This window comes from Cupressus sempervirens, chromosome 10 (assembly GCF_028749045.1).
Source record: "Cupressus sempervirens isolate cs-2001-9-10 chromosome 10, ASM2874904v1, whole genome shotgun sequence".
Lineage (NCBI taxonomy): Eukaryota > Viridiplantae > Streptophyta > Pinopsida > Cupressales > Cupressaceae > Cupressus > Cupressus sempervirens.
In genome coordinates, this window is record NC_143127.1 from 51630336 (window position 1) to 51649676 (window position 19341).

Below are 19341 nucleotides of genomic sequence, written 5' to 3' on the forward strand. Positions count from 1 at the left end.
GAACCATACATCCTCAAGAAGCATGCAGTGATAGTTCATGTTGTTACTTCTTTATTTTCAGGTGGTTACACACTTTTGAAGTGTATCCTGCTTAAAATTTGCAGTCTTGCAAGCCCTGTGAATGGACACGACATCTCCTTTTGGAGTTTCTACTTCAATGTGCATTTTCCTCTATATTTATGACTCATCTTATGCATACCATTATGCACATAATACTTTTTCCTCAAAGAAACAAAGAGACATAAAAAATAGATCCATAAGAACCATAAAATCCGTACTTAAGCTGAGGATAGGTGTTTCTCTTGGTTTCTAATGCATCATGATCTTTATTATAGGAAAACAAATAGAATAATTACACATTTGAGGAATCCAAATGTCTAGTTCATAGACAAATCAAAGAGCATTCCACAACCTTTCTCACAGTGCCATGAAAGCCATAAACTTAGTGAGGTTGGTCTCTGAACACTCTCAGAGAGCAGCCCCTATTATTTTGTTTAGCCAATGTCCTTTTAGACATTCAAAAATTTTAGTATGTGCATAAAATATAAGCTCTCTTTTATTTTGAAACACTTTTAAGGATACTGTACTCAACAAGTTATCCACTTGCATCAATACATGTTTCCAATAACCATACTTCCCACAATGGTTGCCAGACCTTAAGCAATATAATTCTTGATAGCCTTATTAGGAGAGGAAACAACTATGAGCAAAGAACAGAGATTTCATTTTGGATCTGGGCATCCAGGGAATCGATTGATAAAGGAGGCTTAATGAACATCTTTGCTATAGAATGTAAAATAACCTTACTGGAAAAGAAATTGTGATTGATTTCTCTTGACTTGGATATGTTTTGTAGGAAGAGGATGATGAACATTGTTGGAGTCTACTAATTAAATAAATTTCCTTGATAAGAGCTGGGGAAAGATTTCTCTAGAGTTTCTCCAGACACTAGCATTTCACTATTTCTTTTAGTAGACAACAGTTGAATGCATACTCAAAATTCAAACAAAAAGGATTATAGGAAATATCAACCACCATATGCATAATTCTTGGGATTTTCCCAACTATAAAAATGCAAATTCAAGTTTCTACACAGGTCTCAGGTTAACATGTAAGAAGTCGACCATGACCATCCTCCAAAACTTTATTCAGAAGAACTTTTACTTCTATCCTGCACGGAAAAGAATTGCAGAATATGGAGCCATATTATATAAATTTGACTTAAAAGGAACTCCTCCGGGAACAAAATCATCTGGTGCTGGAAGGTTCGTATCAACCTGCAATTGAACCCATTAATTACATTAAAAAGGAAAACAAGTATTTTTGAAGGATATATTTTAGATGTAACATGAGATTCAACATCAGTGCATATCATAGGCCTCAATTGAAAACAACTCCAATTCTTGTTCAGTGATGTTTCACTACAGACAGTTCAGATGCATATATAGAAACTCAATAGAGACATGTTGAGAAGACAATCATTTAAGTTGCATGAAATTATGGTATATGACATACATGTTTTCAAGTTAATGAGCATTTATTTGAACATTTATCATGTAAATCAATCACCCACTGCTGTATAAACATCCGGATAGTGAATGTAATATTTATGAAGAACATGCCCTTTTCACCAAATAAATAGAGAAAAAAATTGTAAATTAGCCAGGATTATAATCACACGGACACCAATTTATGAATTTCCAGAGATATTACTTCTGATTTCATTTCTTTTTAACGAAGTCTTGAACCACAAATCATGTTCAGGAAGACAACTGCATAAACCAGGAACAATTAGGTTATGCACCTCATCCATATATTTGTCTCTTTATAACAAAGATACTAGAAGATAGCCTCATATGTAAGTAGATAATTGGGTATCGGGAAGCAATTTTCAGAATCAGCATCTGTGGGTACATTGATGGTTGATACACACATTTTGGAAAACAGAATGAAGGTCCATGGGAACATTTGATAAATATATATTTTAAAAATTAAAGACAAAATAATTTTTTATCAATGTTCTCCAAATTTCTTGTTTCTTTGTTTGAATGATTGACAAATGGTTTTGTTGGACCTTTTAGGATTTATGACACAAAATATACATTTCAAGTTTTCTTTTACAGTAGTGAAAATAAGAAATAAAAAATTAAGTCACATTATATCAGCCTAAACTTCTACATGTTTCCTAGAGTTCTTTATAAGGCAGTTGGTTACGTAAAGGAAAGCAGGCTTAGGAATGTTCGGATTTCTTCTCTTATCATGTAGGGATCAGAAGCTGAAGACAGAATACAGTTTCGGTGGTGAAACTATCCACCCTAGTTTGCTAGAGGATAACACAAATTTGTAAAGTCTTCATCTGAAAACAAATTTACACTAATCTTGGTATGAGATTTCTTTTATTCACTTCGTTGTTGATACTTGTGGTCTGTTTACGTTTTGAACGATCATTTTCTACTAGTTGAGCACCCTCTCAGTGTAAATTAAAATATCAATTGCAAGCTATTTTTGGGTAAAGGATTCTCTTCCTTTCGTGTGGTTATAAAGAAATTTTAATTGAATCAAGAAACATGTTCTGAGTTGTAGAGAGATGACAAAAAAGAACGATTCTCTTGGATATTGTTTTTTTTTTCCATAGGCAGAAGCTTAGGGTGCTGTGGAGGCTAAGAAAAAAACAAGTTAAAGCCTTCTTAGAGGGTTCACTGGTTAATACATGACAAAACAAATTCCTGTTCAACTATTTTATTCTTACATTCTGCCAGCCGTGTTATTTTAGCAATACTTGGAGCACTGGATTTGAACTTTAAGGTTTTTGATCTATTCAAATAAGACAAATAAGACCAAACGATATTGTTTTTTAGGGCAGAAGTAAGGTTAAGGCTGGCACGTGTAAATCAAAGTGAATTGAGACAAAAACAAATAATAATCTGTCTTTTATGTATGGCCCTTCAAAAGAATTAATTTATTAGCAGCAAATGAGCCAAACTCGGAAAAGACAAAATCACAAAAAGAGCAAAACTAAGATAAATCATAAGATAAAAGTCAGATGGTCTTGTGTGCTGGTTTTTTTTTAGGTGCACATTATTGTTGAATGATCAGCTGTATGAGTTTGGCACAAAGTATCTTCTATCTTGTCCACCCTCAGTCTCCTGTTAAAAATGAAAGAAAAATGGAAATACTATTGCTTGACATTGCAGTCCGTTAACTATTGCTAGCAGATCTTATATGAGTAATTTAATAGGTTGGAGAAAAGCTATATTGGCAACCTAAGGGATGATTTGGTTAGATAAACAGGGGTAGCTTGAGAAAATGTGTAGTCATATGTAAAGAAATTGCAGATTTTATTGACTGTCATCTCAGCTCTTGGCTTTAAGTCATTGGAACTGCATTGTTGTTGTTGGCGCACAATATTTTCAAACAATCTAGTTTAGATGCATGTGGTCAGACTATAGACTTCAAGAGTTTTGATGGTTTCCGATTACAATTACATCTGCATTTCCAGTTCTGCAGTTTTGTCAGAAGTCAAACTTTTGATGTGTAGTCTGATTTGAATGTTTAATAGTGATGATTCTATGTTCTTGTTTCTATTCCTGTAATGAACCCAACTGGATCGCTTCACCAAATGTATGATGTTACCAATTTTCAAACACAATACCAGCATATACAAGTAAACTGATCACCAAAATTTATCTTTAACCCACGGTTAAAATTCTACAAGTCGTGGTTTTTTGATCTTTTTGAAGTTGTGGATATAAATGCATTAAAGAGTACTGCTATGAACACTTAAATGAATGATAACAGTTTTCTCTAATCTCAGAAATTCTACAATTACTTATTTAAAACTATGCTGCAATAATTTAAATCTGATCTTTACACATACAGAGGAACTTGTGATATTTTCAGTCTAGAATCGATTTGCACAAAGACAAGCAGTTGTACGGACAACATCCAATTCTTCAACAGTGGTGACATCCTAAACCAAAGTGATTATTGCATTCTAAATGCAGGATGTTATGGCAAGGAAAATATGCCAGAACAGATCGCCCAAATGCCACTGAAAGTTAACACCTGAAGCAGGGGATTGATGGCATCTGGAGTGCAGATTGCATATCCATCAAAATGCAAGAGAAGTTTGCACCAAACAGCAGAGATACTGGGCGCACAAGATACCTGTTTTCACAACTCCAAACCCTCCAGCAAACAGCGTGCCCAACAAAAGAAAGAAAACCAGATTTCCTCCAAAGTAAGAACGTCAATTGCAGACCCAAAAAACAACACGCAGTAGCTAATTTAAGAGCTCACAAACCCATAATAGTATCGTCAATTAACAGGACCAGAGGTGTCCAAAGATACATATGTAAGAACCCCAATCCAGTTATAGCTTTAACAACATCAATTTCTTTTACTAATCAATAATTTGGCATTTTGTTGAACACTTGGCAAACAAACTTAACACCACTATAGTGTACCTTGTCTCTGTGTCTTCGAAAAACCTTGTATTTTGTATATGTTGAATATATGACCCTTATCTATGATTTTGAGAGATATATATATGATGCTAAAATAACAAAGATAGACATACACTGTTGATGCTAAATGCTAAATGGTAAACAGATTTCTTTTTGCTATTAACCATGGGCTTAAACATTATCAGGAAATTACAATGATTATTAGCAAAGAACCTGGTTAGACTCCTACAAGAATTTGTCCAAGTATAGACTTTTCTGGTGGCTCTAAACCTGGTTGCAGGGTCTCTACAATGGATTGCAGATCCTAAATAAACCCAAACACTGCCTCATTTTGCAGTCTGCAGCCTCCAGAATCCTTTCCAAACTCTTCACAGGCCCAATTTATTTAACACTGGCCGCCAGATTCACAATGCAGATCTGTAAATCATAAATGCAGGCCTCTAAACAGAATGCTGCCCTCTAACATATGGTCGTGGGCCTCTAACTGGTAAACACAGGCCTTCCCAATGTGATCACGGATCCACAGGGCCAAAGCAGCCTTCCAAAGGTGCTAGATGCTGCCCAAATTTGTAGAATATGATCGCCCAGCAGAGTGTAGTAAACAAACAGCAGAAATGCCTATATGGGAGGTATAATTTCCAGCATATCACACACCAAATACTGGTATCAGCAGTAGTTAAGCTGTTGCCTAGTATCTACAGCAGGTCGAATCCAGAAACGAGTAGTTCAAACACCCACTCCCAAATGTACTGCTCAAACCAGTCATTCAACATCCATTTCTAATGAAGAGCTCCCTAGATACAGTAAAAATAACAGAAGGGAATAGGTCCAGAATTTCAGACTACCAAAAGCTCAATCTCACTAAACATCAGCTTCTCAGCAACAATAGTATCTCCCAGCCACAAATAATCACAGTACAGGACACTCAGCAAATATTCAGAATAATTGTAATCACTATGTTTACCACATAGGTTAATTAAGAATTGCACATAGACAATGAACACGAACACAAACAGCAGAACTCTTTTTATTATTATTCGCATATGCCAAACACATTATGCTTCATTCATAAGATGAATACAATGCTTTCTGAAGGGGTTATAAATACTTTCCGAAGAACTTTCCCGAAGGAGTCCATCGGCCACATACAACATGTCGTTACATAACAAAAACCTTTTCGAAGGGGCCTATCGGCTACATAACAAGAACCTTTCCGAAGGGACCCGTTGGATGATACACAATTTCCTTTCCGAAGGGACCCATCGGATGATACACAATTTCTACCAACGACATCGTCCCCCCCAAAAGAAAAAGTAATCTCCGGACGACAATTACAAAATCTCTGAGACAAATCAACAACCAAAATACATTGATTGACTAACTGGTCTTCAACACTGTCACCTTAGCCAATCTGATATCTGACACTGATAGCGACCTGTGCCGCTTTTTGCCTTCCAATTCCGAGTACACTGAACCAAGTGTCACTGCACTGCCTCCAACTGGATGATCAGCTCCTCCCGAGCTCTCTACGCATCCACTAAGACAGCTTCACGGCCAACACCTACTCTTAGTGCCTCTAGTACACAGACACTCCATGCTTGCAGCAGCTCCAAGTCTTCTCAACTGGTCAGACTTAAGAAAGAAGAAGGAAATGAATGTCCGAAGGAACACAGAGAAGCCGCAGGAGGAATTGAATGTTCGAAGGAATATGGAGAAGCCGAAGGAGGAAATGAATGTTCGAAGCAACACAGATAAGCCGAAGAAGGGAACGCGGGTATGACTGAAGCTGAAGGAAAGAACATACAGTACGAGCCCGAAAGGAGGAAAGATTCCACTGTACAACCGCGCAAGAAGAAAGTATTATGTCGAACCACAGATATAGTAGAATGGTGCCAGCAGCAAGGAAGACACATTATACGGTTTGCACAGGAAACAAAGCGAAAGGGTTTAATAAAAGTTGCAGCAGTACGAAGTGGACGTGTTATTGACAGCCAGAAGGGGCAGCAGACGGAGTCCATGGTAGCAAGCTTCGGGAACAAATTGGGCGGTCTGTACGATGGCTTATCAAAAACTAACTATAAAAATCCGTACGGTAGCTTCACTCCAAAACTCCGTACGGTGACTCCTGCTAGAAATCCGTACAATGTCTAAAACCCGTGTTTACCGTACTGGTAAAGAAATCAACGCATACAGACAATGGAACAGAACAGCAGAATTATATTCGCATATGCCAGACATACATTATGCTTCATAATATCCGTAATAGTAGATGATTGATGATTTACAATGATCCCAGACAGGATATAAATACTGTCGCCGAACCTTCTTGAAGGGTTCCGTTGGCCACAACATTACATCCGCTACAAACTATTTACCCGTCGGCTACAAAATACAAAACATCGACAAAAGTCAAACCGTCGGCTACAGAAACACTGCAGGAACCATCCAGTCGGCTGACACCATCCCCCCCAAAAAAAAATAGTCGTCTCCTGACGACTAACAAAATATCTGAGACAAATTAACAAACAAAATACATTAACGAACTAACTGCAACAAGAAAAATCTGCTTCTGCCACATCACTTTTACATTCATCCCATTGCATTTGTAGTCTCTGCTAACACAATACTGTCTCCTCAAGCTGACCTTGATAGCCACCCGTGCTGCTTTCTCTGTCCAACTCCTTGGTACCCCGAGCCAAGTGTCGCTGCACTGCCTCCAACTGGATGATCAGCTCCTCCCGAGCTCTCTACGCATCCACCAAGACAGCCTCACAGCCAACACCTGCTCCCACTGCCTCTGGTACACAGAAAGTCCATGCCTGCAACAACTTCAACTCTTCTCAACTGGTCAGACTCCCACAACTGATATCTGCAACGACTGGGGGTCCAGGGGGCAACGCCCCCGGCGGGGTCCAAGGGCAGCACCCCTGCGGGGTCCTGGGGCAGTGCCCTGGGTGCGCTCCTTGTCGCAGTACAGGGCAGGGTCGAGGGGCAGCGCCCCTCGCCGCCAAGACCAAATTAACACTCCGGAACCCACATAAAAATGCACGGAACACACTGTTTTTGCCATTTTCTGCCAATTCCAGACTCTTTCTGGTAACCACTTCTGCTTCCCCTTCTCTTTGGCATCATCTGTTATTCATTCCAAACAACTTGAATCTGTCGTCATTTTTTTTTTTTAATAATATTTACTGCTTCCTCTTTCCTGCTTCTCACAAAACCTTGAGCGTCTGCTGCTTATACATATATAGGTGGACGAAAGAACTCTGCACGTCAGATTTCTCCAGCACCTCTTCGTGGGAAGGAATTCTTACCAAGAACTTTCACAACTCTTGCTATTGTTGATCCTTCCCCGAGCCCATTTCATTATGGATGGCTAAGAAAATCGAAATACACCAAAGGTCTTTGGCGCTGAAAGAAATTGTGAATTTCGTGGTTTTAAAACAACCCCGTGGGTTGCTTCTGCAGACAAGACAAGTGGCAGGTAGTGGACCGCGGGGCAAACTCCCACAAAAAAGTGCTTGCGGGCCATCTCCCGCGGAGAGTTACCAGCGGACATGTGCCCATGGGACTCTCCCGCAGAGAGTTGCCCACAGGGCTCTCCCGCGGAGAGTTGCCCGCGGAAATGTGCCCGCAGGACTCTCTTGCGGAGAGTTGCCTGCGGACATGTGCCCGTGGGACTCTCCCACGGAGAGATGCTCGCCAGTAGCCTCAGCTTCCCCGCGGGCTCTCCCGTGGCTTGCTTCTTTTTTTTTCTTTTTTTTTAAATTTTGCTTCAATTTTTATTTTTTTTTTTCAAATTTTTTTTTTTTCAATTTTTAAATAAAATTAAAAGACAACACCTTAATTTTGCCTTCAGGCGTCGCTATTCTGCAACGACGACAGAGTCAGCTGACCATTCTGTGATAGCGACGGAGTCTTCTTGGCACCATATATTTGCAATTTAAATCCGTTGACTACTGGAGGCACCTCTTGCTGGTCCAATGTCTTCAATTTTATCACCCGATTGTCGCCAACCTCCCAGGTTTGATATGGTCCAACCCATCTTGCCTTAAACTTTTTCTGTTTGATTTCATCCTGACCGTCGTACTTGAGTACCAACTGCCCCGGCTGAAACCTACTGAGTTTGTCATGCCACGCCTTATATCTGTTTTGTGTTACCTCCGTCACCCACTGTGCCTGCAGTCGTCGCACATCTAACTTATTTCCTCTCTGTCCGTACCCTTCAAGTAATTTTATGGTGCGATGCATTCTTTTCCTCCTGTGCGGTCCGTTCACCGTGTACCGAATGGTGAGATCTTTCTTTTTTCTGGGTCTGTATTGTATGTCCTTCCCTTCTTCAACCGTAACCTCCTTTGCGTCATCTGCTTCTCTATATTCCTCCGGACACTCATTTTCCTCCTTTTTCTAACCTTCGTTGACCCTTAGCATATTACAACTCGGAAAGAGTTCGTAGTCTTCTATCTGCCTGTGGTAAAGGCCATTCACCGAGTCCAGGTCATCGTCATTCGATCCTCCGTCAAGTCCTAATACTCCTTCATCTGGTTCCATTCTCCTCTTTCCTTCGTCATCACTCTTGCCTTCATTGTCAGAATCTGACGATGCTGCCTCCTCGCCAACCATTTGTGTGTGCAGGTCAATTATGAATCTTTTGCCTCCGCGCTCCATTGATAGGGTATTTCGTTTCCAATCATGTTTTACTTTTGCTTGCACCAACCAATCCCGTCCCAGAATAGCATCATATCCTTTTCTTTTCAATGGAATGACCACAAAATCCAATAAAAATGGTTGCGTACCAATGGTTACCGGTTGCGCTTTCAAGATTCCCAACGGTTTGATTCTATGTTGGTTTGCCGTGAGCAACTGAAATGCAGGTGGCCACAATGTCGGCTTCCCCAACTTCTTCCAGGTATCCTCCGGTAAGAAATTCACGCCGGACCCTCTGTCAACAATTGTCTCTGTCAAAACATTTCCCAAAATCCCCATCTTGACGACCGCCGGATGCCGTCCGGAGGTGAGTGCCAGCAGCATTGGGTCTGTTGTCATCACTTCCCTAGTGTCCCTTCCTGTGTCCTCCGTTGCTTTCGGAAACGGTGTATGATTCAAAATGGCCGTCTGTAACTGAGGCATTGTGAGAAGGTCACTTATCAAGACCGGTATCTCCGTTTGTAAGATCTGTCGTACAATGTTTTGTTCTGCGAAGTTCCTTGCCAAGGTGCCGGTGATGTCCTTCAACTGAGATGTCCCCGCCAACGATGCCTTTGCAATTTCCGCCTGCGCTTCCCCCAATTTTCTCTTTTCCTCCGCTTGCCTCCGTGTAATTGCCAGAACCTCCTCTACATCCGTGCCGACAGTGATTAAGTTTACTCCAGACTTTGGACACTTGGAATCTTCGTGATCGCCGAGTCCGCACCATCTGCATAATAATTTTGGTGTGTTTGCCGTTGTACAATCCTGTGCAAAATGACCCCACAAATTACATGTTCGGCATTGAACGATCGGCCGTCTGTTTGCATCATACTGGGTTCGACTTCGGCTCCCATTATTATTGTTATTGTTCGCATTATTGCTATTTTGCCCTTTGTTATTATTCTTGTACCCTCCAAATGTGGCACCTGCGCTATTCGTATTTCCGCTACTGCCCGACAAGGAAGCCTCCTGTGTGAGAAACACCTGTGGAGATCCTCTTGTCTTCATGTTAAAGGGGCACTCTTTTGTCGAATGGCCCATGATCTGACAAATGTCACAAAATTGGTTCTTTGGACACGATCCTTTAGTATGACCATCAGTCTTACACTCCGTGCACCACAGCTCACTACCTTTTGGCTCCTTCTGCATATTTTTAAACTCTTTCATCATGCGAACCATATCCTTCTGTAAGGCACAGACCTTCTTGCTGTTGCCTTCGTCGTCGTTGCTATCATCTCCGACAGGCTCGTCGTCATCAGAATCAGAGGAGCTAGTTTTCTTCTTCTTTGTCTTCTGTTCACTTTCAAGGTCCAGTGCTCTGTTATATGCATCCACATATGATGACGGTGGGACAATTTTCATTTTCCTCCGCAATTTCGATCGTAGGCCGTCCATGAACCATCTTTTCTGCAATCCGTCCGCCGGCTTGCTTTCCATTTTGTTTATTAAGTCTTTTAATCTCCTGGCGTAGACGCGGACAGTTTCGTGCTTCCCCTGTTTGGTATTGAAAATCTCCACTATGATCTCATTATCATCCCGCAAGAGTTTAAATTCCGCCAGGAACTCCTTTTTAATGTTATCCCAACTATTTAGCTTTTGTGGATCCGTATCCGAAAACCAATCAATCGCCACACCCCGTAGGGTTGCCGGAAATTGCCTGACCCATTCGTTGGCATCTGTGATTCCATTTGCCCACCAGATTGTCTCACATTTTACAATGTCGGATGGGGTCGGCTGTACCATCGCCCTCAAACTTCGGCAGCTTTTCTTTGGGTCCCCCCATCACAATTGAATTTGGTAGAGAAGCATTACTGGGTCCTGCAACACTGGCGCTGTTTACTCCAACACCGGAGGTCTGCACTCCCACACCAGCGGTCTGCACTCCCACACCGGCGAACTGCTCTCCCACACCGGCGGTTTGCACTCCCACCCCGGAGGTGTCGACAGCTGCGAACCTTGGTGAAGGAGAAGGATCTTCTGAAGTTGTTTCCCATGGAAGTCTATCTCGGACGAAGAGGTCACTCCACGCTCGTGCTCCTTCGGCACTGCGAGCCGTGCGAGTTGATGCTCTTCCGTCTGAATTTTCTTCCCTCGGCGAACACAAATTCAAGAACTCCTCCCATGCTTCTTCCACCAATTCCACCCGCTGCCGAGTCTCCTCCAACAATTCCTCTGCACTCCTGTTTCTGTCGGCAAGCTTCTAGAATCTCCTTCGGCGGTCTGCCTGCTGTGCCAGAATTAAATGTTCTTGTGCAGTATGGATTCCATCTTTTCCCTTCGCCTTATTTCGATCCTTGTTAAGCTGATTTGGCATTAATCTTCATTCCTCCCACCTTCCAGATTCACCAGGCAATGACACCAAATGTTTACCGTACTGGTAAAGAAATCAACGCATACAGACAATGGAATAGAATAGCAGAATTATATTCGCATATGCCAGACATACATTATGCTTCATAATATCCGTAATAGTAGATGATTGATGATTTACAATGATCCCAAATGGGATATAAATACTGCCGCCGAACCTTCCTGAAGGGTTCCATCGGCCACAACATTACATCCGCTACAAACTATTTACCCGTTGGCTACAAAATACAAAACACTGACGAAAGTCAATCCGTCGGCTATAGAAACACCGCCGGAACCATCTAGTCGGCTGACAACCCGTGCAAAAACCAATCCTCAAAAAATCCGTACGGTAACCTTTACTTAGAAACCGTACACTACATTATTGTTATAAAATCCGTACATCACATATTAAAATCCGTACTATTCCAAGCTCCCGAAAAATCCGTACATTGCCTTTACTTCAGCTTCTTCCAAAATTCATACGCCGTACGACAAGACGATGCAAAAACTTGATCAAATCCGTACTGCACAAAAAACCGTACACTAAACTGGAAAATCCATACAGGAAAAGCCGTACACTCTCAGACTTTATAATATGCAAAAACCGTACACTTCCTCCAAAACCGTATGGTGAACAGTTAAGAATCCGTACGGTGCTTCAGAGTTTAATTTGAAATCGTACACCATCTCCCAACTTAAAAATTGTACACAATCTCAAAATCTAAAAAACTGTACAACTCAAAAACCAAGTGAAAATCGTACGGTGAGCAAACAAAATCCGTACGGTACCTTTTTTTTCTTCATTTTTTTTTTTTTTTTTTTTTTTTTGCAATTTTTCTTTTTTTTTTTTTTTTTTTTTTAGAAATAAAGTTCCTGTCCTTACTGATCTTACATATGTACAATATTTACATATATACAACACTTACAGTCTTCTTCTCTCAGTTGTTCATCCACGGAGGTGCGTTACTTCTTTCATGGCAGACATTCAACTTCGACCTCTTCACTACATCGAATACTTCATTTCCGTCTAGCATCCATTGTTTTATTGCTCCGTTATTGCCCACTTCCCGAATCTGGTATGGCCCGACCCATTTAATTTTGAACTTGCCTGGTTTGATCTCATTCCGATCGTCGTACTTCAACAACCACTGTCCGAGTTGAAACCTGCTACGCCTGTTCTGTGTCATCTCCATACCGCCCAATTTGTTCTCGAAGCTTGCTACCATGGACTCTGTCAGCTGCCCCTTCTAGCTGTCAATAACATGTCCACTTCGTACTGTTGCAACTTATATTAAACCCTTTCGCTTTGTTTCCTGTGCAGATCATATGATGTGTCTTCCTTGCTGCTGGCACCATTCTACTATATCTGTGGTTTGACGTAATACTTTCTTCTTGCGCAATCGTATAGTGGAATCTTTCCTCCTTTCGGGCTCGTACTGTATGTTCTTTCCTTCAGCTTTAGTCATACCCGCGTTCCCTTTTTCGGCTTCTCTATGTTGCTTCGAACATTCATTTCTTCCTTTGGCTTCTCCATATTCCTTCGGACATTCATTTCCTCCTGCTGCTTCTCTATGTTCCTTCGGACATTCATTTCCTTCTTCTTTCTTACCTTCGTCGATCCTTAGCATATTACAACTTGAAAAGAGCTCGTAGGTTAATTAAGAATTGCACACAGACAATGAACACGAACACGAATAGCAGAACTCTTCTTATTATTATTCGCATATGCCAAACACATTATGCTTCATTCATAAGATGAATACAATGCTTCCCGAAGGGGTTATAAATACTTTCCGAAGAACTTTCCCAAAGGAGTCCGTCGGCCACATAGAAGATGTCGCTACATAACAAAAACCTTTCCGAAGGGACCCATCGGCTGATACACAATTTCCTTTTCGAAGGGACTCATCGGATGATACACAATTTCTACCGATGACACACTATACCTCAGTAGTGATTTAAATACCTCTCAGCTACAAACCCTTTTACCTCAGCAAAGGCACACAATTCAGAAAACTCAGAAAAAGCCACAAAGGCAACAAAAGCAAATAAATTATCCAAGCATGCTTTTCTGAATGAAATGAGCTCATATATATAATGCCTTTGTTGACAAAAGTTTCCAAAGAACTCAACTGCTGAAATTGTTGAAGTTTCCCAAAAGAACTCAACTCTTGAAACTTTCCAACTTAATTCTTTTGGATACATTTAATACTTGGCTTAGGCATAATATTAATAAATAAATGGCCCCTTCCAATGATAACTCAACCTTCAGCTTAAGTGAAATTATAAAGTTAAATTCAAACTTTATAAATACCCATTTAATTATTTAATAATAATTTGGTCACTTAAAATATAATAACTCCCAAAATACTCATCATTTAAATATGCCATATAAAATAAGAGTCATACCTATTATTTCTCCATGTGACCAAATGCATTTTCCAAAAAAGAAAGGGTTCATCTCGATCAACACTAACTTACCACAAATAGTAAGTACACAAAACTAAGCCCAAATGAAGTCCAATCTGAGCCAAACAAAGACCAACTTGTAGCTTACTGAAATGTGGAGAAGATAAGACCTTCCTAAGCCAAACCACTGCCACAGAAGACCCTCTATCCACAATAATTAGCCTACAAGGATCACAATAATAGGCTAATCCTTGAAACTCTGATGTCGACAAAATTGGGGACATTACAATCGTCCCTCTCCAAGATTGCTTGTCCTCAAGCAATCTGGCAACACAATGAACTCCAACCTCCACCTAGATCCCAAATGAACAAGTACATGGCATCCCCGTCAACACTGAACCCACTGTATGCCAATATAATCAGGACCATCAACATGTCCTGCGTCATAGCACCCAAAACTTGTATTGATGATGTAGAAGTCAGAATGTCACCAGAAGACAACTATCCTCTTCTTCCTTGTTTCCACCCACATAATATATATAAGACTGGAATCTTGATCATCTTCAAAAATCCCTGGAAAAGACATAGCTACAGGAGAGCCATATGCACTCATGCCCATTGTATCAACAATAGGTGTATCCATGTCAAAATGTGTGGATGCAGGAACATCACCAACTGCTGCAATAGAAAACTAAACCAAATCAGCAGATGGTGAAAACTCATAATCATCAACATGTTTGCTATCAACAGAACACACATCATTAAACTCCTCCATAGATGACTTAACTGGCGCAGAAGTAGCTGTCGATAAAACTGTATCATCGCATGCTCCTACTCCGACTATCACTACATCACCATCAAATGCATGATCTTGGGAACTCATGTCAACAACTGCATCATCTGACTCAATCTGACATGAATTCTCATCACACTCCACATCCACTGTGGCCAACTTGCAGGGCGTCTCAGAATCTCCATCCCTAGGCGGAGAAGTACGCCCTTTGCGGGTATAATGAATACCAAACCTCGTGTCACCATCCATAACGTTGAAAACCGAATCACAAAATCAAGCACTGATCAAACTGAGCCCAATTCTTGTCGGTTGGCAGGAAACCACTCTGATACCGCTTTAAGAACCCAATCCAGTTATTAGCTTTAACAACATCAATTTCTTTTACTAATCAATAATTTGGCATTTTGTTGAACACTTGGCAAAAAAACTTAACACCACTATAGTGTACCTTGTCTTTGTGTCTTGGAAGAACCTTGTATTTTGTATATGTTGAATAAATGACCTTATCGGTGATTTTGAGATATATATATATATATATATGATGCTAAAATAACAAAGATAGACATACACTGGTGATGCTAAATGCTAAACAGATTTCTTTTTGCTATTAACCATGGGCTTAAACATTATCAGGAAACTACAACGATTATAAACAAATAACTTGATTAGACTCCTCCAAGAATTTGTACAAGTACAGACTTTGCTGGTAATCCTGATAGCAGGGCCTCTACAATGGATTGCAGATCCTAAATAAACCCAAATGCTACCTGATTTTTCAGTCTGCAGCCTCCAGAATCCTTTCAAAACTCTTCACACGCCCAATTTATTTAACACTGGCCTCCAGATTCACAACGCAGGTCTGTAAATCATAAATGCAGGCCTCTAAACAGAATGCAACCCTCTAACATATGGTCGTGGGACTCTAACTGGTAAACACAGGCCTTCCCAATGTGATTGTGGGTTTGCAGGGTCAAAGCAGCCTTCCAAAGATGCTAGATGCTGCCCAAATTGGTAGAATATGATCGCTCAGCAGTGTAGTAAACAAACAGAAACGCCTACTCACCAAATACTAGCATCAGCAGTAGTTAAGGTGTTGCCCAGTATTTACAGCCAGTCGTATCCAAAAATAAGTAGCTCAAACGCCCACTCTCAAATGTACTGCTCAAACCAGTCATTCAACATCCATTTCTAATGAAGAGCTCCCTAGATACAGTAAAAATAGCTCCAGAATTTCAGACTACCAAAAGCTCAATCACACTAAACTTCAGCTTCTCAGCAACGATAATATCTCCCAGCCACAGATAATCATAGTACAGGAGACTCAGCAAATATTCACAATAATTGTAATCACTATACCTCAACAGTGATATAAATACCTCTCAGCTACAAACCCTTTTACCTCAACAAGGGCACACAATTCAAAAAATTCAGAAAAAACCACAAAGACAACAAAAACAAATAAATTATTCAAGTGTGCTTTTCTCAATGAAATGAGCTCATATTTATAATGCCTTTGTTGACAAAAGTTTCCAAAATAACTTAACTTCTGAAATTGTGAAAGTTTCCCAAAAGCACTCAACTCTTGAAACTTTCCAACTTAACTCTTTTGGCAACATTTAATACTTGGCTTAAGCATAATATTAATAAATAAAAAGCCCCTTCCAATGATAACTCAACTTTCAATTTAAGTGAAATTATAAAGTTAAATTATATCTTTATAAAAAAGTTATTTAATTATTTAATAATAATTTGGCCACTTAAAATATAATAACTCCCAAAATACTCATCATTTAAATATGTCATCTAAAATAGGAGTCATTCCTATTGTTTCTCCATGTGACCAAATGCATTTTCCAAAAATAGAAAGGGTCTATCTCAATCAACATCAACTTACCACAAATAGTAAGTACACGAAACTAAGCCCAAACAAAGTCCAATCTGAGCCAAACGAAGACCAACCTGTAGCTTACTGAAATGTGGAGAAGTTAAGACCCTCCCAAGCCAAGCCACTGCCACAAAAGACCCTCTATCTACAATAATTAGCCTGCGAGGATCACAATGATAAGCTAATTCTTGAAACTTTGATGCTGACAAAATTGGAGACATTGCAAAATGCAATCTGCTTAATACAAATAAAGACTTTGATTTACCAATTTCCTTCACTAAGGAATCATCCAAGGCCACTAGAAATAATGCTAGCCAGTAGAATGAAAACTCACACCAATTTGCCTTCCCAGCCACAAAACAAATAGTAGGGAAGTGACTCAAATTGCAAAATATCAATTCGAAATGCTCCAATGAACAATTGCTCCTCAGCCACAGTAGAAACAATAGAGGAAACTCTAGAATGAAACACTCGAATCAAACCCTTATACCTCAAAATGCATTAAAATCAGAACCTCAAAAACACTTCAGAGGTGACAAATGCAAATAATCAATTGGACAAGAATAGATGTTTGTACAACTGAAATAGATGTAACAATAGGAGGCAACATCTGTAAGAGAGAGGAAGGAGACCATACAATAGGAGAGACCAACCGTATGACTTAACAAGAACTCGCCAAGTCAGGGCTGGCATTGTTTGGTTGGGTAGCTAAACAAATATCATTCATGGCGTCACAACTTTCCTCTGTAGCATAACTGGTTCTTGCAAAGTAGATACCTTAGGCTAAGGTGGTGGATCTCTGATCCCACAAGAAGGCACCACATACCATCAGGTTCACCACCCCACAAGGAATAGATATGACTTAGTCAATTGTAATGTTCCCATTTTTGTCGGCATTGGAGTTTTAGGGATTAGCCTATTATTCTGATCCTTGTAGGCTAATTATTGTGGATAGGGGGTCTTCTGAGGCAGTGGCTTGGCTTGAGAGGGTCTTGTCTTCTCCACAATTCAATAAGCTACAGGTTGGTCTTTGTTTGGCTCAGGTTGGATTTCATTAGTGCTTAGTTTTGTGTACTTACTATTTGTGGTAAGTGAGGTGTTGATTGAGATGAACCCTTTCCATTTTTGGATAGTGTATTTGGTCACATGGAGAAACAATAGGTACGACTCTTATTTCAAATGGCATATTTAAATGATGAGTATTTTGGGAGTTATTACATTTTTAGTGGCCAAACTATTATTAAGTTATCATTGGAAAGAGCCATTTATTAATTAGTTTAGCGAAGTCAAATGAAAGAATTTAATGGAAGCTTCTAATTAATGTTGTGTGGGGAAGCTTCTTGAGTGAAGTTACATTTTGGCAACAAAAAAGGCATTTAGAGGTTATAAATACAAACCCATTTGTTGAGAAAAGCACGCTTGGATATTTATTTTCTTTTGTTGCCTTTGTGGCCTTTTCTGAGGTAATGAAGTTTGTGCTCTTGCTGATGTATAAGAGTTTGGAGTTTTAGAATTGAGCATTGGTCCTGCATCTAAGGTATTGTGGATCAATTTCTTAAGGTTTGCATCTCCATTTCTGTACTATTGTTGCTTTGGAGAATATCATTGGTGCTTTGAGTTTGTGTAATTTTTGTTAAGGTTGTAGCTTGTGTCAGATTGATTTTTATCATGAAATATCTTGTTGATGGTAAATCATCTTTAAGATAAATATTTTATATATATAATATATATTATACATGTAATATAATATATAGTATATATATTATACATTATATATTATTATATATTATTATATAATAATATATTACATATATAGTTAACATATTAATATTACATATATGCTTAAAGATGAGTTATACATATGGTTATTTATATTATTAATATATTAACTAATGATGATTAACTATAGAGACATGTCTCCTCTCATATTTATGAGTCTTCAAATCTGCATTTGGAAGACATCAATCACATTGGAAATGTTAGTACATTTGTAGAAAATGATCCATATTACTCAACATGGTATCAGAGCCACTACAAATGTAAATAAAGGAGATGAGAGAATCAAAGTGTAGACCTTGGAAAAGAACAAACTACTATTCATTGCGATCAAATTGTGACCTTTGTTAATGAGGATTACTTCGCACAGTTGCAAAATATTCACAGGCTTTTGTTTGAACCATGGCAAGGTGGTGAAGTGCCCACCTTCATAGAGCTTCATCCAGCGAAGATCCACAAGGCCATCAGGAATGTGATGAAGGGAGTACTTACAAGTTTAGTGCACAATAGACCTAGACAGATCAAAAAGTTATCAACTTGGTTAAAAGGTAAGTCACAAGGTTCGGATTCGAGTTCAAGTTCGACAACTATGAAATTCGACAACTCAAAAAAATCCCAAAAAATTCGACATTAAATTCGCCTCATTAAAGTATATACTATTTATTATTATATGTTTACAAGATCACGCTATTTATTATTATATTTATTATTTCTTATTTAAAAAAATGTTAAATTTAAAAAATAAAATAAAATCCCTAAATTATATGTTTTGAAACTTAATAAAAAAAATCATTAAACAATAGGTTTTAAAACATTGAATAAAAATATAAATAAAACTTTTATTTATTCTTTACTAATAAACAAAATTAAAGTAAAAATATAATAGATTTTCCATTTTTGTTTACTAAGAAATATATAAATTAAAAAATAGTGGCAAAAATGAAATATAATAAATAAATTGATAATACTAA

At 39.1% G+C, this 19341-nt stretch overlaps 1 protein-coding gene across 2 annotated transcripts in view; it reads right to left on the minus strand.

Moving 5' to 3' along the window:
* Positions 1-534: 534 nt before the first annotated feature.
* The window catches only part of ISA3 (isoamylase 3), a 313468-nt gene continuing 294661 nt past the window's right edge, over positions 535-19341 (minus strand). For both annotated transcript variants that reach the window (XM_089804631.1, XM_089804630.1), the window contains one exon: positions 535-1277. In XM_089804631.1, coding sequence (XP_089660757.1) covers positions 1167-1277 — 111 coding nt within the window. In that variant the 3' untranslated portion in view covers positions 535-1166. The remainder of the gene's footprint in view (positions 1278-19341) is intronic.